The sequence below is a fragment of the Acomys minous genome, assembly GCF_964271855.1.
Source record: "Acomys minous genome assembly, chromosome: 5".
Taxonomy (NCBI): domain Eukaryota; kingdom Metazoa; phylum Chordata; class Mammalia; order Rodentia; family Muridae; genus Acomys; species Acomys minous.
In genome coordinates this window covers 128,456,098-128,478,560 of record NC_140494.1, presented here as the reverse complement: position 1 = coordinate 128,478,560, position 22,463 = coordinate 128,456,098, and the positions used below count along the sequence as shown (strand labels likewise).

Sequence of the window (22,463 nt, the reverse complement as noted above, 5' to 3'; positions counted from 1 at the left end):
TGGAGAGGTTCAGCACCAACACAGGGAGAGGCGAGCTTCTGCGTCTCAGTCAAGAAACGTCTATTCTGCTGCTGTGAAAGACACCAAGTCTCTCAGCAGTGGGTACCGACGCCCCTTGGCTATCAGCACAGCCACGGTCATAAGCACTGGACCACGTGAGGCATATTGAGATGAGAAGGCACATTTGTAAAGCCCTCCTTTACCTAAAGATAAATGGAACAGACAGACAAATATCTGGTCCTGTTCTGTCCTGATGGTGACTCCTGGCACACGTTAGCGGCACTGCATGATGCTGTTCTGTATTGTTTAGGAAAGTCACACTTAGGTTTCTCCCAGATCTTAATATGAAGCAGCCTTAATGAAAATCATGAAGAGCAAAGAGAAGCAAATAAGAATAACCCCATTCGTACCAAATTGATTTTATTAAAGAGTAATTTAAAGATATTAGGCTCAGCAAAGCATTACATAATTGAATCTATTTTCCCCCCATATAAATGGCAGATTTATTTACACTAACTAGGGGCAAAGTTATGTACAAGACATTTTTACAACTTCCTTGGTGTGTGTGTGTGTGGGGGTGCAGTTGGCAGGAAGATGGTGGGACTTGATGGCCTGGTCCAGGCCCTACTGGTTGTCAGCTGAAAGAAATTGGCTATGGCCCTTGATCTGAGTAGCTTCATTTTCGTCAGCTCAAATGCATGGGATCATCAGAGGGCACAAGCAGGAGTGTGTGGGAGACATGAAGTGCAGGTTAGCTACACAGATTGATACTCCTGTTGGTTTGGGAAATGCCTGGTCAACTTGAGAGAAAAGTCAGAAACTGACAAAAGAAAAGCCCTGGCAGGGAGCAAACTTGGCCTTGCTTTTTATAGCCACGAGAGCAGAGGTGTAAGCTATACCGTCATACCCTGACAGGGGCTAGCATTTCACTTAAAAAAAAAGAAAGAAAGAAAGAAAAAAAAATCTAGAAACAAAATATTTCAAGTGTTCCCCTCCCCATATTGCCAATTAGTGAATACGAGCTCTTGTTTAAACATTTTCTCTAGGTTGATGCTCTGACAGTTTATGGGAAAGGCCACAGTCCTGATGGTCACAGAGAGCTCACACCGTGAATCTCTCTGTTCACCAGTCCCAAGGCCGGACAGAATGACTGGGAAGGATTCTCAAGGAGCGGCGAGATGGGGACAGAGATTTCTGTCTGTCACTCTTCTATGGGTCAGTGGGTGGGCTTGAAAACAGCAATAAACATCAGTTCATACTTGATGTCACAAGTGAATGTTTAAAAGTATATCTTAAATTAGAAAAAATATAAAATGAATATAGCTGATGGAGTTGATATCTAAAAATTACGGGTTTTAACGGTCAAACATGAAACACACAAACCAAAGCAACCTTGGTTTTCTGCAATAAACATTGTGAGTATGCAGCAAACAGGAAAAACCTATTCTCCCTTTTCTTTCGGTGCTAAGGAAAGAGGACCTGTACATACAAAGCTGCCGCTGCACAAACCTAGCTGTACCCAGGCCTGCACAAACACCTTTATTACACAGTATACCCAGACAACAAATTCCACACGGGGGACTTTTCTGGTGGTGAAATTTTTAAGAAAAACAAACTCTACAACGCCTTTGAAGATCCATCCATCCAGACACGAAGTTAACTTGGGTTCTAACAAATGGCCCTTTCTAAATACTATACCTATCTTCTTAGGAGCCACAGGGCTACTTGCAAAGCCAATGGCTGCTCCCCCAGATGTTTGCTGACCTGGGCCATTGGTGTTGTGATCCCCAAGGCTTGGAAGGAAAGATGTGAGGAACGGGGTTGAGGGGACCAAGAATCTATTTTCAGGTGCATCTACTAGGCATAAAAACAATCGGGACTTAAATTAAAGTATGTATTTGCTTAGACATCGTATTGCTTTCTACCTGGCTAATGTTTACAACTATAGTGCTCAGCTCAGGCCACGGCCAAGCACCGACAGAAGCGTTCTTTTGTTGTGCATGTGACATAACTGAAATACATAGCATTGAGAGGCTGCCTATGAAAACCTCGCTTCAAATACCATCTCAGGACAGTCAAGGCTCTATTTACAGCCATGCACAGGTTCAGACATCCTGCCTTTAGTTATTTTTAGTGTTTGTTTTATTACATCTATATGCATGTGGACTTGTGTGCGTCATGACACATACGTGGAGGTCAGAGGCTAACTTGTGGGAGTCGGTCCCTCCACTCGCTGAGTCCCAGGGACAGAACTCAGGTCCTCAGATTTGGCAGCCAGAGCCCTCACCCAGTGAACCGCCTCTCAGGCCTCAGACCTTCTTCTGTCTTTCAAACAACTGAATCCTCTTCGCAAGATCAAAACATAAAATAAAACAAAACAACAACAAAATGCCGCTTGGCCCAGTAGCGGCAGCCATTTGAACTTTTGCTTTTCCAGGTTCAGCCACCACTTTCTCTCAGTCCTATCTATCACAGGGTCCCCTCAATGGGACACACATGTCAGGTCAGGGATACCACAGGAAGGATACTTAAAATGAAACTAGAAACTGAATCCGATTTTCACATGGTAAAAAAAAAAAAAAAGCCAAATTCTTCCAGACTGTTCGAGTTAAGTGTGACACGGAAGTCCAATAAACAGAGTACTTCCCAAGGGTTAAAGGTGCCTTGCATCTGTGCGACAAACTGTAAGAAGGGTCCATGGGAGAATGGAGGCCTCCACCTGAGCCTCCGGGACTCCAAGTCCCTTCTACACAAACAGGGGCTGCAAAGCCATACAACGCCAACCGCTTTCGCTCTGAGTCTTTCAGCCCTCAGCTACCAGCCGGGAGTACTTGGCCCATGTGATGACCTAACCCTTCCTTGCCCTCCACAATATCACCCCTACTCTCTCCCTGTGCCCCAAGGAGCAACACAAATGGTAGTGGGGACAAACACACACACACACACACACACACACACACACACACACACACACACACACACTGAAGGGAGCTGCCCAAACTCAAGGCCGATACTTCCTAAGCACAGAACCACTTTAAGCCTAAACTAATTTGACAACTGACACAGAGAGAAGATTTTCTTCTTTGGTGCGTTCAAGAAGGCGTGATTTAATGTTTAAAATAAAAAATAAAAAATAAAAACATCACCATTAAACCGGGCAACAAAGAGGATGTCTCTCTCTCTCCTCTTCCTCTCTGTTCAGAGGCGTTTTACACACCGAAAAGCTATACTATGAAGAAGGCCCTTTCTGTTTTGCACGAAGAAGAATCTAATTATGTAAACTTTTGCATATGGAACCAATTTAACTATTAAAACCAAGAGGCAGCAGGGAAGCATTTAATATGATCCCGGGCCAGGTTTTTTTTTTTTCCTCCCTTAAATCTGATATGGAAACATTTACAACATTCTTTGCTTTCCCACAAACTATTTCTCTTCAGTTAAGTTTTGCACCAAAGCAAGACAATCCTGTTAAGACACAAGTCGTAGAGATGCTGAAACACTCTAATACTCACCCCCAACCCCCCACCCCAAGCCTGGGTTTTAAAGAAAACTGCACTGATGGGACTTGTAGGTTACAGTGTTTTTGTTTTTTTGTTTGTTTTTCATTCTCAATGACAATACTATCAATCTAGGATTTTTTTTTTTTTTTTTGGCAGCCAGAGGATGGGTTTGTGTGTGTGTGGGGGGATGACTTGGGGGTAAATACTGAGGATCTCGGGGCTTTATCACAAAGCCAGTCTGGCTAGAACTTCCCTTGGTACTAAACCTACAAAACCCCAAAGCCAACTTACTAAGAAAATATCAGCTCCAAATAACATCACGAAAGGATATTTCCTTAATGTTTGAGGGGTTCACTGTTCAGTAGGAGGAAAGGCAATTAGAAAGTCTCCCTCAGCGTCTCACCTTTCTCCCCAACAACACAAGCGGCAAACAGAATGGAAAAGGACCATCTCCAACACTTTCCAAACAACAAATTCTTTTTTTTTCTTTTTTCTTTTTTAATTTAAGGAGGCGAGGGAACAAAATGCAGATGGCTTCATGGCTTCTGAAGTCAGTTTTCACTTTAGAGGAAGCAATGCTAAGGTTTTCTTTTGGGGAGGGGAAACAGATTTCTTTTACATAATAAGAAACCTCAACACCTTTCCTTCACACACACTTAAGACCACGGGAAGCTCTTTCCTCTTTTGCTACCCCAGTAACATATTATAAAAGTGATTCAATCACACTTCCCGCAAGCGGTAGAGGAAAAGACTCTAAATTTGCCGTGGGCGCATCCTACAAGAAAGATTTCATTGCACACAGCCAGCTCATCTCGGCGTCCTGAACGCTTCGACCTGTTAATAATTAATAAAAGATGCCACCCAATCTCTAAGTAAAAAACAAAAACAAAAACAAAAAAACCCACGGTGATCTGAAAGTAAAGCCAGCGCAGTTGTGGTACCGATGTCCCTCATCCTGGATTGCAACAACAAAATAATCCCGAACCTAGCAAACGTTTAACGAGCACCAGGGCGCCCGCGACGGGCGGACAAAACCCTTGCAAGCCCATTGGGGTGCTCAGCTGTTGCCCATCCCCACCCCGCCCCCCCGCTCGGAGAGCAGTGGTCACTGTGCCACAGACAGATGGGGCTTTAAATCCCCAAGCCGGGCGACTGGGCCTGCACACTGCTTGGGCAGATTATCCGCTGTGAGGATACAGCCGGCACAGGATCGCGCAAAGTACTGCGGTGTGAGTCTTCCACGGCCATCTGCAAAGGTCGAAGTGCGTGTCTAGGTCTCTCCCTGCCGCACAAGCAACTTCCTGCGCACCTCCAAACTTTGTCTCCATCACAAACTTCCCTGGCTTGCTTGCGCTTCTTCCCGCCTCACCTTGGGGAACCTGAAGCCAGCACACCGTTTCCTTTTTTTTTTTTTTTTCCGTTTTACCTTACTACCGCCAAGCTCTAAACACCGGATCAGGGAGGAAGGCCCGGGGCGAAGAGGCTTGACTGCGGCCAACCTGTGCTCGCAGGCCCTCGCAGCGGTCTAACCTCGACCTCTGCCCGCCAATCCCATGGGCTGATCGGATTGTCTCCCTACATCCATGCACTAGTGTGTAGCCCGGGCGTTTAGCGGCCGGGACAGCGGCCGAGGGCGTCTTGGCACGTTCTGGGAGCAGGGCTGGCTCCGGCCCGCGCGCTTTCGGAAGTGGCAGCGTCCAGAGGACCCAACGCCGCACTTCCCTAACCCGTTGGCCACTCGGGCGCTCCGGATCAGCAGAGGGTGGAGTGGCCGTGCGGAGCTCCGACGCCAGGCCTGGAACGCTAACCAGTCCCGAGGATGACACCACCAGCGTTCGCATGCAGGGCCCAGCCTGGCCGCCGCTCCTCCCCCCCACCCCAAACATAGGCCAGAGCTGTCCTGGGGTGCGGGCCCTGGGGACCCAGTGTGAACGTCCCCAGCTTCCTCCCAGTTGCCAGATCCGCTCTACGCGTCCCAAGCCGCCGCGACTCTCGGCAAACTTTCTTAGGGAAGCCCCGCTGGGTGCCAGGCGCACCCAGGCGAGTGACAGCGGCTAAGGAGACGCTGGAGGGGCGATCGGGCCCGTGAGTCCAGCTCCCACGACCCGAGGCAGGCCGGTTCCTTCCTCTGGGCTCCTGTGGCTACGTTGCCGTGGCCCGGGAGGCCGGGTTGGGTTCGAGCGGCTGCCCCTGAGCTGTACGTGCGCTTGGGCAGGCGCGCCCACCCCTCCCCCTGCGCGCCCTCCTCCCCGCCCCCCGGAGCCGCCAGTCCACCCGAGTCCCCGCGGGCCACCCGGAGCTCACCTTTCATCGCTGCGATCACAAAATACATCCTTTACGCCGCGGTGCGGAGAGCGCAGGGAGAGCCGACCGTCCGACCCCGGAGCCCCCTCTTGCTGCCGCCGCCGCCGCCCGAGCCACAGCAGCAGCTGCCGCAGCTGCCCGCCCGCCGAGAGCCATCCCGAGCCATAAGAGGCTCCATGTGACCGGCTGACATCACGGCCGCCGCTCTGTTTACACCGCGCCCCTCCGCTTCCTCCCGGGGCGGGAGCGAGAGGCGGGAGGCAGGAGGCGGGTGCAGTTGGGCGCCGCGCCCCGCCCCCGCGGGCAGGTGACCGCGAGCGGCCCACCGGGACGCGGTGCTGCCCTCGGGCGCTCCCGGGGGGCCCGCACTAAGGTCCCCAGCCACCCCCTCACCAGCCGATCACCTGTGGCGGCCCGGAAGCTCTCTGCCACTCTCCTGACCACTTTCCACACGCTCCAGCGACAACCCCCCCCCCCCGCCCCCGCCACCCGCCACCGCCCACCCCTACTTCAGCCGAGCACCCGGACGCCAGTAACCGCTCGGTCCCGGAACCCTTCTCCGTGACAAATCCACCCGATGGTTAGCCACAACCAAGCTTCTGGTCTGAGGACGCTGCAGTCTCCCTTATGTTCCAGAGCATCCCAGCCCCCCACATCCCGCACAGGGGAAGGAGCAAGCTCCCTTTTAGACCTTCGGGACTCACCCAGCTCACAGCTTCCATGGTCCTGTTTCCCAGCTGCCCGCTCAGGCAGCATCCCGCACCCGAGACCCCCTGTTTGTGAAAAACTAGAAAACCATGCCTGCCTGCTAAATGAGCCCCAGGTGCCAGGCAATTTCAACTACTCATTCCCTCACCCTATCCAGAACTCTCCAGAAAACCCATCTACAAGTGGAAATGGCGCTGGCTTTCTAACCCCAGAGATTTAAAAAAAAAAAAAAAAAGGCACTGATTGCATTTTAAACAGAAGAAAACACAGACAATACCGTTAGCCGTGCCACTCAACTAACAATTGAGATTTACTTTCCTCCAATGTTTGAAACTTTTTACTGGGTTTATGGGAACGTAAATCACGGTTTTATTTCCGTCCCCAGATGAATCTCGTTATGATTAATTTCAAGACTACTTACCGGGGCGTCTGCTTTACTTAAAACGTTGGCAAGTACACTTACAGTATTGAGCATAACAGAAAAAAAATATATATCTTTTAAGCCAAGTTTGCTTACCTAGTGCTGTTCTGAGACACCTCCCCCCCCCCCCCCCACTCCTGATGATCAAACAGGGAAGGAAGGGTTCTAGTATTTCTCTTTCTTATAACCAAGCTGCCCTTGGCCCATGTATTACGGCCATAATTCAGAACACATGCAGACATCTAGCCCTGTAGCAAAAGATTCCAATCTGTCCACTACCCAATTCTCCCAACCCCATCTCAAGGGGGGGGGGAGGGGGAGGGGGGGGGGAAGAATCAAGTTTTCCAAACATTTACACAGTGCTGGGCCTGGAATGATCAGAAAACATCATTGGCTTTCAGTCAAGCTATGGCCTTACAAAAATGTTTGATTTCAGACACATTCATTCCCAAATAGAATTTTTTTTCTTTTTTTAAAAATCCAACCACAAAAAATAAGAAGCAACAGGGTAAGAATGTGAAGCCAGGACCTACCCATGTTAACTCAGCTGTCCGGCCATAGTGATGTGGACAAGGGTGGCAAAGGAAATCAGCCATACCCACTGTAATGTTTACAATTATGAAATGGAATCACACCATGTCCCCGTGATGCAACGCCATCTCCCAGTGAGGCAACGCCCCGTTCTTCAGATTTGGTCCTGGGTTTCCCTTGCACTAACAACGTGAAAAGAAGGGTGCCGCCACACCAGCTGACTGGTGGGCTCTGGGGGCCATTTTCCTTCCCTTTGTATTGTCAGAGGGGGAAATCGCACGGTCATGGAGCGAGTGCTCACGTGTCCTGAGCTACGCATGCAAGTGCATCTCGGTCTACAGCTGAGAAGCGCGTTGCTTGAAAACAGCATCTTGCTTTAGTAGGTAAGAACCCATTAGCTCCAGCCTGCCCAGCAGACAGCTGACTCCGAACTGAATACTCTTACATCTATAGCAATGTTATTTCCAGGCCATTTCGAATGAAAACTGGTGATGAAGGATGACATGTGAGGTGACATGGGCTTCCACAATTACAAATAGCATGATCTTTCCTCCCACAGAGAGGTCCTCAGTAGAAACAGAATCTCATCACACCTATTTGAAACACTTACACATTTATTCAGCGAAGACATTTCCAGGATAATGTAGCCCTGACCTTGCCCTTTGGAGATGTGTTGTTCTCACATCCTACAGCTAATGAGCAGCAGAGTTCAGACGGTAAGTCATGAGCTTCCTGGGTGGCTAGATGCTCTTTCTAATACACGCCTCTATTACATATCACCAGCTTTTAACCTAGGGGAGACAACTGCACTTCATAGGAATGGCTTTTATGAAACCTTTGAAACCTTAAAAAAAAAAAAAAAAGATGGCCCATGGAATAAATTTCCTACGGAATTATAAGTCTTCGACCAAACAAATAAAGCCAGGAAGGAAATGCTACATAACTTCCTTCAAGGAAATCAAATTGGAACCTCAAACGATACAAAATTTCACACACTAAATTAAAATGCCATCATATAAAGACACAGTACAATATCAAAACATTATAAATATAAAGGAGTGATTGGATTTTTGTTAAATAAATGCAGTGGAATAACTACTGTGGAGGAAATAGTTTTAAGAAATATATTCTTTTCATCCTTTAAAACAAATGGTCTGAGCTGAGCCTGGTGGCACACGCCTTTAATCCCAGCAGAGGCAGGCAGATTGCTGTGAGTTCGAGGCCAGCCTGGTCTACAAAGCGAGTCCAGGACAGCCAAGGCCACACAGAGAAACCCTGTCTCAAAAAAACAAAAACCAAACAAAACAAATGGTCTGGAAAAAAAAGAAAAGAATATTGGTTATAAGAAGGCAATTCCATAGGATGGGAATTCTTTCCGGTTAATGGAGGATGATACACATGAACTTAAGAACACTGGTGTTGGCTAACCTCAGCAAGAAAGGTCAAAATGGACTTACAATCACGTGAAATTCACCCACGAGTTTACACGTGGCCACAGACTCATACGGGGCCCCATTGGGCTTGTCCCCATGGACCTGGCACCGAGTGGGACGTGGACACACAAATGCGGATACCCACGAGCAGAGCCTGGTGCACTTCTGCAGGAGTCCAGATTGCAATCCGGCCAAGATGTTGGTGACAACCTCTTTTCCACAGGTCCAGGAAGTGACCTGGGCTCCCCAGGGCCGGTTCCTGACTCTAGAGACTCATGGCTGCTCAAGATGCTGAGACAGCAGTGGGCAAAGGGCTTAGCCCTAAATGAGTCATTCCTACCACTGCCTCTGAGGTGCAAGGGACGCCGCAGAATGACAGCAGAAGGAATAGAAGACACGGAGAAGGTTGGAGACGTCCTGTTCTCCTGACACTGAACACTCACTGTAAATACGAACTCACAGCAGCTGCAATGGCTTATGGGCCCTACTCAAGACAGGGCTTTCCCATAGTCAGCCATGAATTGTGGAAGAGTTCAAAAGACCCTGCCCTCTACTCCAGGAGGTGTGTGTGTGTGTCTGTGTGTGTCTGTGTGTGTGTGTGTGTGTTCACTGTCTTCAGTTGTATACCCACTGGTGAATCGGCCAAACTCCAGTGGATAATTCCAGCCTTAAAGCCAAACCCAGAGGGACACAACTGACAGAAGAAGACAGGAATGTGGAAGGTGAGGAGGGGAAGGAAGAGAAAGCTGGATAGGTGGGGGAAGGAGGGAGAAGAAAGAGGGCAGGATGGGAACAGCCAGAACGCACCACAGACATGCATGAAATCGTCAAAATACAAATTTAATTTAAAAAAACGATTCTTAACTCTTTGAGATTTGGGTTTTTGCCACACAGAGGCCCGATCATGTGATTTATTACATCCAAGCGTGCACATAAGACTTTGTAAGAGAACATCAAACCAGTGGGTTGAGGAGTTTGTCCCCAACTTGTCAAGATCCCAGAACAAGATGCTTTCAGCCCCTCTCTCCTAAAGCTTGATAGTCCAATTAATTTCTTCTTAACTGGACAAGGAAAAGGTGACCCAAAAGTTACTGTAGTCCTAGGCACTTGTTTCGACTGGATCATTGGTTGCCCTATTTTGGATCCTTCAGGAGCTGGACCATTCTGGCCAAAACAGAGCCATGGATCATCCTCCTGAAAGACCAAGAGGGCCAGCAAGAGGACCTGGGATGCTACAGAGAGGGCACATATTTCCTTATGCAGACTATAGCCTTGCTAAGTTTGAATGTAGAAGGCCCCACGGCTCTATGAGTAATTCTAGAGAGATCTGGGAATCCAGAGTAAGAGAGGGAGACCCTGGATTTATCTTGTTTATTAATGTCAAGAGGAAGGATGACCATTTTAATATGGCTTGTCTGTCTTGTTCACTGTTTTAAGACGAAAGTAGAGGAGCATTTAAATATGCAAATATATTGTACATGAAATTTGATGAAACAAGCAATATTTTGGTGGCAAACGATGCCTTCAGTTTTACACACACACACACACACACACACACACACACACACACACACACACTTTTGCTAACTGACCACAATTACCGAGTATCTATTTCAGGCCTACAATACTCCAGAACCAAGAGTGAACAGGATAATTGCTTTGGTCTTGAGAAGTTTTACCAATGGAGGTGACCTTTCCTCTAAAATCCTACAGAAGTCAATCGCTTCTCTGCACGAGGCTGCACTTGTCTTCAGGAGCCCATTATCTGAGTGGCCTGGGCTACCAGCAGCGGGGAGATGGGTGGCTATGAACCACTCCCGTGCCTATTAGCAGAGCAGACAGTTGAGGTGGGTGGTTTGGCTGGAGCCAGGCTGTGTGCTTCATGGACTCTCCGGAGCCAAACATTTCATATGGCTGTTAGGAAACTCAGAGATTTGGCCTGTGTTTTGTAACCATTACAATGAGGAAAAGGTTGAAGTTCACTGGCAGGCAGAGATGACCAGCCTCCACACACTACGTGGGCAGCAAGTACTGCACCCAGCGCGTGAGCACGCGTACACACACACACACATACACACACACACACACACACACACACACACACACACACACACACACACCTGCTCAGGCAGCAAGCAAAGAGACAAGAAGGTCCGTGTACCATTAGGTTCTCAGAGGTGTCTACATCTCTAAGGCTGGCAAAATAGGCCATGCATGATACTTTTTTCTTTCCTTCTTTCAGGCAGAGTAATCAGTTTTGTTGTGGAGTTTGCACATGTAAGCAAGCGACTGTACTTTGTTCTCAATTGTCCATCTTTCCCACTGCTCACCTCTGGTTATTTCCCTTCCTTCCGCTCAGTAGCCCCCCCCCCCCACCATTTTCTTATCACAAACAGTCATTCTGTCTGTCTGTCTCTGTCTCTCTCTCTCTAATACAGAGATTACAAGTAAACCTAAGAACTGAGAATTCTAGGACCTAGTGTTGCACACACCCCTCGCCTCTCTCTGTGATACCTCTGACAAGTCATTTCACCTCCCAAGACCAACGTCTGTCCCCCCACGCCCCATGGGATGAACGAGTAACGTAGACATCAAAGGGCTTTACCATCACAGCCACCCATGTTTTCAGGAGCATCGTCATCCCTCTCTCCGTGTTGGGCTTTTTTCATTCACTTCTCTGAGGAGCCTGATTCACTTCCTCAATTCTATCCTACAGCAGAGTGAGCCTCGGCATTTTGATGGAGAAGCTGGGCTCAAAACCAGCCTGCATCCTACTCACCAGTTGAGTGATCTTGAGCAAACCTTTGTTTCATCACATGTGAAGTCAGGACAGTAGAGCTCTGTAGGGTCATGAGGCCGATTAGCTTAAATCGGTATAAAGGAAGGTTGGGATGCCAGCACTTAGGAAACAGAACCAGCAGCCTCCACCTTAATAATTCCTGTATATTTTCAAGGTCTGGACCATTTATTTGTTACTCTCAAGACTTATTTCTTAATGGACTCTCAGAAGTAGAAGCTCTCAGCAAAGGCAGCCATGTCTCCTGGCAATCTGTTCCTGGCATTTTTCTTTGGCTTCCTTCATTCTCTTGGCTAAGACTCTAGCATATTCTGCAGCCTCCTCCTCCTCCTTATTTTTATTAGTGTCCTGTTTCTTCAGAGAAAAGCATTGGTGTTTGTGTTGCAGGTAGCATGGAGTGACAGGGTGATGAGTCTCCGGCACATTTGTCCTGGCTTTTTTACCTTCTTTGTTTAAGGGATTTTTTTTTCATGGCATGTTGGTGGACAGCATTTTCTTTAGAGAGACTGACAAGGCTTGTGAGTTCTGCTGGCTCTTTTGAGCCCAAGTGGCCAAGGCACAGTAGTATCTATCGGTCCGAAAATATACTTTTCCTCTTCCTTCTTTTCTTTTCCTTTGTGACAATAACCAATTGGGAGCACTAAAAACTGGCATCCACAATGCGTCCTCTTTCTCCAGCTCTCCTTGGTCTAAACAAGAATGCCCCTTGCTTAACAGCAGGCTCACTCTCCAATGGGTCAGGACACATTGCTTCACAGAAACGCCTTGTTTGTTGTTTTCCCCCACCCCCTCCAAGCCCCACCCACTGATCAGACCACACAACCTTTCTACTCTCTCAGGCCCCCAACAGCTCCTCCTGCAGCCCACACACCTCACATAGAAAGTATCAAGTTTGAGTTTGTGGTGGATTTCATTGAGTTTCTGACAGCTGGTGGCTGGGGAGGAGGTATATAGCTCCGTCTCGATGCAGCCAAATGCCTAGGAAGTGCCACAGAAGAGAGCTAATTCTTGTATTTTAATACACACAAGAACCCATGCCAACTCAGAACCCTGATCCTCAGCGAGGAATCGTTGAAGGAGACCTGCATGCTATTTTACGTAAAATAAGTATTTATTGGAGTTGAAGAGTACAGCGCTCGCCATTGCAAGTGTGAAGATCTGAATTCTGATTCCTGGCAGCCGTGCTAGAAGCTGAGTCGGGCAGCGTGTAGGCCCAGCACCATGGAGGCAGAGACAGGGGCTTGCAGGCTAGTCGGCTTAGCCAAACTGGCAAGCTCCTGGGGCCATTCAGAGACTTTTCCTCAGAAAAACAAGGTGGAAATCAACTGAGGAAGACACACTACTTCCCTCTGGCTTGCACAGTCACACACCCACATGTGCATGTGCACCAGTGCACACAGACATGTGAGCACACACACAGGACAACACTGAGTGTTCATTAAGTAATTGCTCTGTAAGTAGGAGGGGGATGTACAAATTAAGAATTAGCTACTGCTTTCCCTGAAAGGACTGTGGTCAGGCGAGTCCTCACATTTCTTTTTCTGTACGAGGGCAAGCTCCCCCATAACGAGTAAAGATCTCTGTGCATGACTGTGTTAGGACATGGAGAGGGAAGGAGAAAGGCCAGGACTTGAAGATGTCCTGTAAGGGGTCCGTAATCCAGCAGGAAGGAGAGTGAATGAAGATGATGCTCTAATGCGAGGCAGAACGTGTGATGCAAGTGCTCTGCCGAACAAGGGTCATGTTAGTCAAGAATGCGAGAGGCGGAGGCTCCAGCGATGGCTGAGTGGTCAAGCTCATGTGCTGCTTGCTCTTGTGGGGTTCTCAGTAGGCGGGAGGGGGGGGTTCATGACTGCCTGTACCTCCAGTTCTCAGGAACCCAATGCCCTCATCTGGCCTCTGAGGAAAGGACACATACAACAAAGAAGATACACAGACATAGATACACATAAAATAAAAATACATACAACCAAGCAGACACACAGACACAGATACACATAAAATAAAAATACATACAACCAAGCAGATACACAGACACAGATACACATAAAATAAAAATACATACAACCAAGCAGACACACAGACACAGATACACATAAAATAAAAATACATACAACCAAGCAGATACATAGACACAGATACACATAAAATAAAAATACATACAACCAAGCAGACACACAGACACAGATACACATAAAATAAAAATACATACAACCAAGCAGACACACAGACACAGATACACATAAAATAAAAATACATACAACCAAGCAGACACACAGACACAGATACACATAAAATAAAAATACATACAACCAAGCAGACACACAGACACAGATACACATAAAATAAAAATACATACAACCAAGCAGATACATAGACACAGATACACATAAAATAAAAATACATACAACCAAGCAGATACACAGACACAGATACACATAAAATAAAAATACATACAACCAAGCAGACACACAGACACAGATACACATAAAATAAAAATACATACAACCAAGCAGATACATAGACACAGATACACATAAAATAAAAATACATACAACCAAGCAGACACACAGACACAGATACACATAAAATAAAAATACATACAACCAAGCAGATACACAGACACAGATACACATAAAATAAAAATACATACAACCAAGCAGACACACAGACACAGATACACATAAAATAAAAATACATACAACCAAGCAGATACATAGACACAGATACACATAAAATAAAAATACATACAACCAAGCAGACACACAGACACAGATACACATAAAATAAAAATACATACAACTAAGCAGATACATAGACACAGATACACATAAAATAAAAATACATACAACCAAGCAGATACATAGACACAGATACACATAAAATAAAAATACATACAACCAAGCCTACATGCAGACACAGATACACATAAAATAAAAATAAGTAGAATAATAAAAAAAAAAAAAAAGAGAAAGAAAACCAAGAGCGGTTAATGTCTACAGAGCTAGATTTTTTTTTAGAAGAACTTCCTGAAGAAAGGTCCATCTAGGCTAGACCTTGAAATCCTGCCTAAATCTTGGTAGAAATAGGAACACAAGGGCTCCAGACTCCTGATAACGGTGTGCAGAAAAAAACAAAAGAGCAGGCAGTGCTAATAATGGTTCACAGTAGCATAAACTATGCGTAGACAGACAGGAGAGAAGGTCTAAGAGGTGGGCCCATAGCTACGTTTCTTTCCTTCCTCCCTTCACACACCTTGTCTGAGTTCGTCAGACGGCAGACATTCAGCAGGTCACGGAGGTACACACTGGAACCCCAGCACTCGGGAGGCTGTGGCTGGAGGACCAGGGACCCAAGGGTCGGCTTGGCTATAGTATAAGTTCAAGATGACCTTGGGAAACGAGACTCTATTAAAAACCAAGACAAATAAAAATTAAAAATCAAACTGAATCTATTCAGAGGCTTTTTTTTTTGTGGGGGGAGTGGTTGGGAGTCAGGGCATAAGACAGAAACTGTTCTTAAGAAAATAGATGTCCTCTCACAGCTGCCTGTTTTGTAATCTTATTGCAAGGATTAACGGTTGGCTTGGTAGTCATGAAGTTAAATTATGCTTAGTAAAACACACAGAGCCAATGAGCTCAGCATCACAGCGCACAGAGGAAGAGTTAAATAGAAAGTGGTGTTATTTCACTAAAGCTCAGCAGAGCATTTAAAGATGAATAAGATAAATTGAATGTTACTTGATTTTTGTGTCTCATCCATTTTGGCTCTGGAAATTATAACAGACAGTTCTATTAATATTCGCACTTTGTAGAGAGGCTGTATCTCACTTTTCTTTTTTAAAAAAGCTACGATCATATAAATACAAAATAATGGAGAAAAGATAAACACTTACAGACTGTTTTGCCTATTTTTGTCACGCGCGATCAAGACCACACAGTCATGTGGGCTTTGTTGGGAAAGTCAAGTCTTGAAGTGAGGAAGTTTCCAGGAGCAAATGCTGCCATTATTTTGCTTTCATAGAGAAAATATGTTCCTGTTCAGTCAAGCAGAGTAATCAATTATTCTGCATTTTGAAATCCTCATTTTATATCTATTGACATTTCAGACAGTTGTGCCGCATGTCAATAGTGGTTTGGATGCTCACATCCAAGCCCCAGCTTGCAGCACGGGGCTCATGCCACGCAGGGTTCCACCTGCAGCCCCCTCTCACTCCTGGAAGCTCATCTATTATTTATGCCCAAGTCCAGTGCAATGCAACTGTGCCATGAGCACTTGAACCGGGACAGGCTCGAGTGGGTATTTTTGTCTTAATAAAAATGTTAGTCTTATAACTATGTTTAATTCATTTTAAAAGGTTAGCCACTTCCTTCCTCTTGAATTGAAAAGCATTCCTATGTACCTATGTATTGTGAGATGAAGATGACTAGATTAGGCAACCTAGTCACGCAGTGTTTGAACACAATCGTGTGTGTGTGTGTGTGTGTGTGTGTGTGTGTGTGTGTGTGTGTGTGTGTGTAGGTAGGTACACATGCACATATGTGTGTGTACAGCAGGCTGGAGGGTGATGATGTTACCTGTCTTTCTCTATTGTTTCCACCTTATTTTGGAGCCTGGGTCTTCACTGAATTTGCAGTCACAGGTGTTGGCGTGTGTGTCTGGCCAGTGAACTCCAGGGATCTGTCCGTCTCCAGTTCCCTCTCTGGAGCTGGGATTGTAACTCAGGACCGAACTTCGCCCTAGCCCTTCGAAGTGGCTTTGGATGAAGATTCAATCCAAATGCTTCCACTTTCTCCCCTGCTGGCTGACCATTTCCTGGGATTTCCTGTGCAGCAGATGTGAATTTTTCTTTCAAAATCCTTTTTACCAAATTATATTCTGTTCCCCCCCCCCATCCTCCTTTTAGAGAAAAGGGAAGTAGGGAAGAGAGAAATGAAGTGACCTGTCCTGAGAAGCAAGCCCAGGATTTCGGCAATCCCTACGCAAAATGGATTCTAAAGAGTTCACTCACTATGCCACAATGCTCAAATAATTTATCACTTGTTTTTCTTGCATTCAGAACTACTTAGCAATTTAAAAATAGTAGGCTGACTTGTCCAGGAATCAAAAATTGCCACTCTAATTCTATCTAGGCATAGGTACAAGGAATTCTATCACCAGCTCCTGTAATGGAGCAGGCTTAGCATGTGTCATCATGAATTATTGCACAATTTAGTAAATTATTTAATTGCTACTAATGAAGAAACATTTGTACACAGTTGTAATTACCTTGTTTGGAAACAATGTTACCATTTGTATATTTAAGGAACACTTGCTACAAATTAACTCTTGAGGGGAGTTTTTTTGTTTTTTGTTTTTTAATTTTTATTTTAGAAATACAACCCTAAATAACAGGATGTTGCATTTAATCCTAAGGAAATTAAAAATTACAAACACCAAGAGTAGCATTTCTAAAAGCTAAACACAACAAGTGTGCTAGAAATGTAGAAAATAGTAAATTTATAGTTTACACTGTTCTACAGAAGTCATACAAGATAAGGCCACCTGGAGCTTTTGCTGTAGCAAATGGAAATGGTGCTGTTCTTTCTGTGAGAGATTGTGCAACACGTGGCATAAGATTATATCTCGTCCACCTACTCGACACCGAGCTTGAGGCATATACCCATCTTAGGCAGAGCGCTGAGTTTTTAGTATGATTCGGGTAAAACTCTTTCCTACATTTCAGTGGCTGTAGTAAGTGTGTTTATCACAAATGTCATTTGTATGAAACAAAAGTACATGTGTAAAGGTAAGGTGTTCTGACATCACAGAGTAACATTTAAAGTAATTGTTAAAATGCCACACTACAGGAAGGACCTGTTGGGGCATCTGCAGTTACATCATTGAGAAATGACTGATACACATTATTGAATTTGCTGTAAAGGCTTGGGAGCAATGACAGACTTAGACAGCCAAGTTTGCCCATTATTCCAAAGGTTAGGTACACCTCGTATGGTGAAACTGAGTTTCACAAACCAGACTGAGATGGCGAGTTCATTTACGACATCCTTACTCCTTGAAATATAATTGAGTTAATGGAGCGAAGCCATCATAGACAAGGAAGAATAAAAACAACAGCAACTCTCAGATTGTGCCCTGAGTCTTTCTGGCTTCCAAGGCCATGGGCAGCTAAACCACCCATGTCTGACGGTTGCCCATGGTTAAATAACCACACACAACGAAGATAAGCGGCATCGTCATATTTTCTCTGATGTCGGCTCTCTATGTTTTCAAGGTCAAACTGCCATTTAACTGGGCTCTTCCTGTCATGAAAGAGTTCTGTCCTCTGATAAATAATGTTTTGTTTTGTTTTTTTTTTTTTTTTAAAAAATCACAGTCAACTGTGCGGAATTCAATGCTTATGTATTCCCTGCCACCACATGAGGTTTGGGCATTGCAAAAATAAGAGGAAAGAAAATGTCTTTGTGTGTTCAGAGGCAACACCACTCAATTCACCAACTCACACCAAATATTATGTAGTATTTATTTTAGGCCCATAGTATATTATCAGCTAGAGGGATAGGTGAAGACATGGAGTGCGCTTTGTTTTTGTGAGTTACTGTGTCAAATAAGAAACATTGTACTTTGATTCATCCTTCTGCGGAGTTTGACAAAGGCATTTAAGGGCAAAGCCACTAATACAGTCAAGACCTAGTTCTCTCAGAATCCCCATACACCTCTCTGCAGCCAATGTGTCCTTCTATTCAGAATTCTGGAAATTGGAGCTCTGCTTTCTTCTGTATATTTTGCCTTCTAAAGAGGGAGATGGCTCAGCCAGTAAGGTTCTTGCTTTACATACACAAGGTCCTCAGTTTGATCCCTAAAACCCACATTGTAAAGGCCAGGTGTATAGGCACATGCTTATAATTTCAGCCTAAGCGAGGCAAAGGCAGGAAGATCCTGGGCTGGTGAGAAGCCCTGCATGAAAAGCAAAAAAAAGCAAAAACAAAAACAAAACAAACAAAAACCCAAGCACACAAAAGCAAAGCACAAAACAAATAAACAAAACCCCAAAACAAAAAAAGTGGACGGTACTTGAAGAATGGTAGCCGAGAATGTTCTCTGTTCTCTACAGACAGGTGCATACAAGTGCATCTGTACATACACAAATAAGTGTACACACACACATGTGTACACACACACACATGTACTCATATGCATGTGTGTACACATACAGTATATTAGTATGAAGTTTTTTGACTCTGGTCAGTACATACTTGAGATTTATCACACATTTTGAAAACACCACCCTCCCTTTTGATCAAGCAAAGTTGATTATTCCTTCCTCAACAGAAGAAGGGTGTTTTCTGCCATTTTGGAACCACAGTTAAATCTGCTGTCAGTGTTCACACGCGGGTGTGTGAGCGTGCGTGCTTACTTCATGTTGGTGAAGATCATACAGGAGGGATGCGTTCGTTTCACAGGGGCAATGCCTAGCTCTTGCCAGAGTGGCTGGGCTACTTTGCGTTCGCTCTAATTGCTCTGCATGCACACCGGCACCTGCAGCTTATCTGATATTGACCCATGCATCGTCTCTCTGGTTATGTGTTTAGTGAAGTCATCGGAAATGCTGACCACGGCATCGTCTTGCTCAGGGAAGATGTGGGGCCATCCCTCTGTTAGTCTGTGCTCCTGGCGTTCTCGCCAACTGGTGAAAGCGTAACCTTGCTTTATTCATGGTTCTGTTCAAAGTCACCGTATTTAACGCATTCCGTTCATTACACTGAACTTACGGCCAGCCATGCTGTCGTAGGTCCTGGACTTGTGTCCAGCCATGTCATGGGTCCTGAACTTGTGGCCCGCCGTGCCAAGGGTCCTGGACTTGTGGCCAGCCATGCCGTGAGTCCTGGACTTGTGGCCAGCCATGCTATGAGTCCTGCATTTGTGACTGAAGGGAGCTTTCAGAGCACTCTGAGTTTACTCCATAAGCACAGCCCTGGCCCTCCTTCCCTTAGGAGCCCCCAGACAGCTCTCTGGCGAGCACCACACTGCCAGTCATTTTAAACAGTGAGCTCATCAACAAAAAGCACAAAGATTAGACAAATGTGACATTAAGCAGACTTTGGGGAAAGCCCACTTGTTTACAGTCCAGGAGATGAAACCAGAAGACAGAGTGTTGCCTCGGTTGACCTCGGCCGGGACTGTGAACTTCAAGATTGGATGCCCTGCATGGTTGCTTGCCTGCCCGTGCCCAGAAAACCAGCACTGGTCTCAGGGGTCACAATAAACGTTAGCGATTGTAAAAAAATTCATAAATATAAAACCCCACACACTATTTCTCCACCTGTTTTTGTCACTCTGCCTTCTCAGTTTAAGTGTCATTATCTTTGGGAGGTCACGGAGAGGCCCCTAAGCTTCATCAGGAAAGTTCTGGGCCTCATTCGCAGCCTGCCCTTTTGGTGAACTTGAATCCTCGCTTTTGTCTTTTGTTTGTTTTTAATTTTACCCTGTTCTTTCCCTGATGCTATTTCTTTTTCAAAAATTAGTTTATTTGTGAGTGTGTATGTGTGAGTGTGTACGTGTGAGTGTGTGTGTGTGAGTGTGTGTGTGATGCATGTGATATGTGTATATGTAGTGTATGTGTATGATGTGTGTATAGTGTCCATATGATGTGTGTGTGAGGTGCCTGTATAGTGTGCATGTGGGTGCAAGTGGACTGTGTGAGTGTGTGTGTGATGTGTATGATATGTGTATGTGTGTAGTGTATGTATAGTGTGCATGTGGTATGTGTGTGGAGTGTGTGAGAGTGTGTGAGCGTGAGTCTGTGTGTGTGTGTGTGTACACGAATGCTCTTAGGCGCTGTGCGCATGCGTCATGAGAGGATAACATGCCGGAGTCAATTCTCTCTTTTCACCATGAAGGTCTCTGGGATTGAACTCAGGTCCTCAGGCTTGGCGGCAGATGCCTGTGCCTGCTGAGTCATCACTCAGCCTCACTCACCCTGCTTATTTGGTAATCATTTGCGCTCTTATTTCTAGAGCCAGGGAAAACACCGTCTGTCTTAGTCTCTTTGTATCTCCCATGATGCCAAGGTTTCTGGCACATCCAGCTTCCTGGTAAATATTTGTCAACTAAGTGAATGTCTTGCTGAAACTGGGACAGACGACAGAAGGAGGGCTGGGATTGGGGTGGGAATCTGGTTTCCCATCCTGACTTTAGCACTGACTGGCTGTGTGACTGTAAGCTTCACTGGCCTTGCCTAAAAACAACAGCAACAACAACAACAACAACAACAACAACAACAACAACAACAAAAGAACAACATTCTCTATCTCTAATAATGGTTTTTGGAAAGACCTGAAAAGTTAGTTAATAAACTCTTAGATTCTGGTGTTCTGTTAGTTTCTGATCATTATTCCACTAGGACAGTTTATAGGCCAGAATTAGAAGCTTATACTAGAGTGAATAATGCAAAATATTGTCACCCAGTAGTGCGAACAGTGGGCTGCTGTGGGCGTCCGGGGGACAGTGGGCTGCTGTGGGCATCCGGGGGACAGTGGGCTGCTGTGGGCGTCCAGGGGACAGTGGGCTGCTGTGGGCATCAGGGGACAGTGGGCTGCTGTGGGTGTCCAGGGACAGTGGGCTGCTGTGGGCATCAGGGGACAGTGGGCTGCTGTGGGTGTCCGGGGGACAGTGGGCTGCTGTGGGCGTCCAGGGGACAGTGGGCTGCTGTGGGCGTCCAGGGGACAGTGGGCTGCTGTGGGCATCAGGGGACAGTGGGCTGCTGTGGGCATCCGGGGGACAGTGGGCTGCTGTGGGCATCCGGGGGACAGTGGGCTGCTCTGGGCGTCCGGGGGACACTGGTGTAGCCGCTGCAGGAAATGCAGAGGACTCAGAGAGTTTTCCATGGAAAAGTACATCTTCTGTTCCTCAGACGCTCTGGCTGTGGGCTGCGTGGTCAGGATGTCAGGCTTTACCATCACGGGAACCACTGCTTGGGACTCCCGGCTCTGGAAGCCTTCGAAAGTCAGCACTGACACCGTTTTCTAACAATGTAGCACCAAGGTGGTCTGAATTAAAATAAGCTGCTAATTTATTCTACTTCAAAAGATGTGTTGAATGTTTAAAAGGGATGCTTCAGACACAGAAGTTTGCTCTCTCTGGAAATACGATGGCTTTCCCCACCGCCCCTCTCAAGCATTCCTACAATACCTATTTAATTAACAAACATATCTCGAGTCTATCTGAAATGGTTTCTGATGTGCTCCTTAAGGTTTCAAGGCAATCAATCCAACACGAACGGTTTTGGTGGAATTGCTGTTCGCACTCTGCCTGCGTACACCGAAGGCTAATGAAACAAGTCGGTGCCGTGGTGGGTCAGAGATGGTGTCTGTCACTCACCGCTTACGTCACTCAAAACCTACACCAATGGTTGCCTTATAAAATCACGATCATCGGATGTGATTAAGTGACATTCTTTGAGATCACAGGTCTTCAGACGATTCAAAACAAGGCGAGTCACGGCAGAAGAGGGAGCAACAGGGAGGCAGAGGTGCTGACTACGAGCATCCGGTCGCACGGCAGAAGACATCCGTAAAAGTGGCTGTCTACAAAATGCCCATTGCTTCCTAACTTACACCTTTGTAAACGTTTCTGGAGACAACATTCCACCACCACCACCACCACCCTCAACCCATGAAGTTCTCATCAGGAGACAAAGGACAGACCAGAATCAAACCCAGAGTTCAAAATAGCACCTGCCGACAGGCATGCTCCTGGTACGCTCTGCC

At 46.1% G+C, this 22,463-nt stretch overlaps 1 protein-coding gene across 6 annotated transcripts in view; it reads right to left on the bottom strand.

The window, feature by feature from the left end:
• RORA (RAR related orphan receptor A) overlaps positions 1–22,463 on the bottom strand; it is a 764,431-nt gene that overhangs the window by 99,366 nt on the left and 642,602 nt on the right. Inside the window, exon 1 of one of the 6 annotated variants that reach the window (XM_084781233.1) lies at positions 7,467–7,509. The exons of 3 other annotated variants lie outside the window; for them this stretch is intronic. In XM_084781233.1, coding sequence (XP_084637359.1) covers positions 7,467–7,470 — 4 coding nt within the window. In that variant the 5' untranslated portion in view covers positions 7,471–7,509. Of the gene's footprint in view, positions 1–5,804; positions 6,013–7,466; positions 7,510–22,463 lie in introns of those variants that run through there. 2 more of the 6 variants (XM_084781234.1, XM_084781232.1) reach the window with 2 other exon arrangements.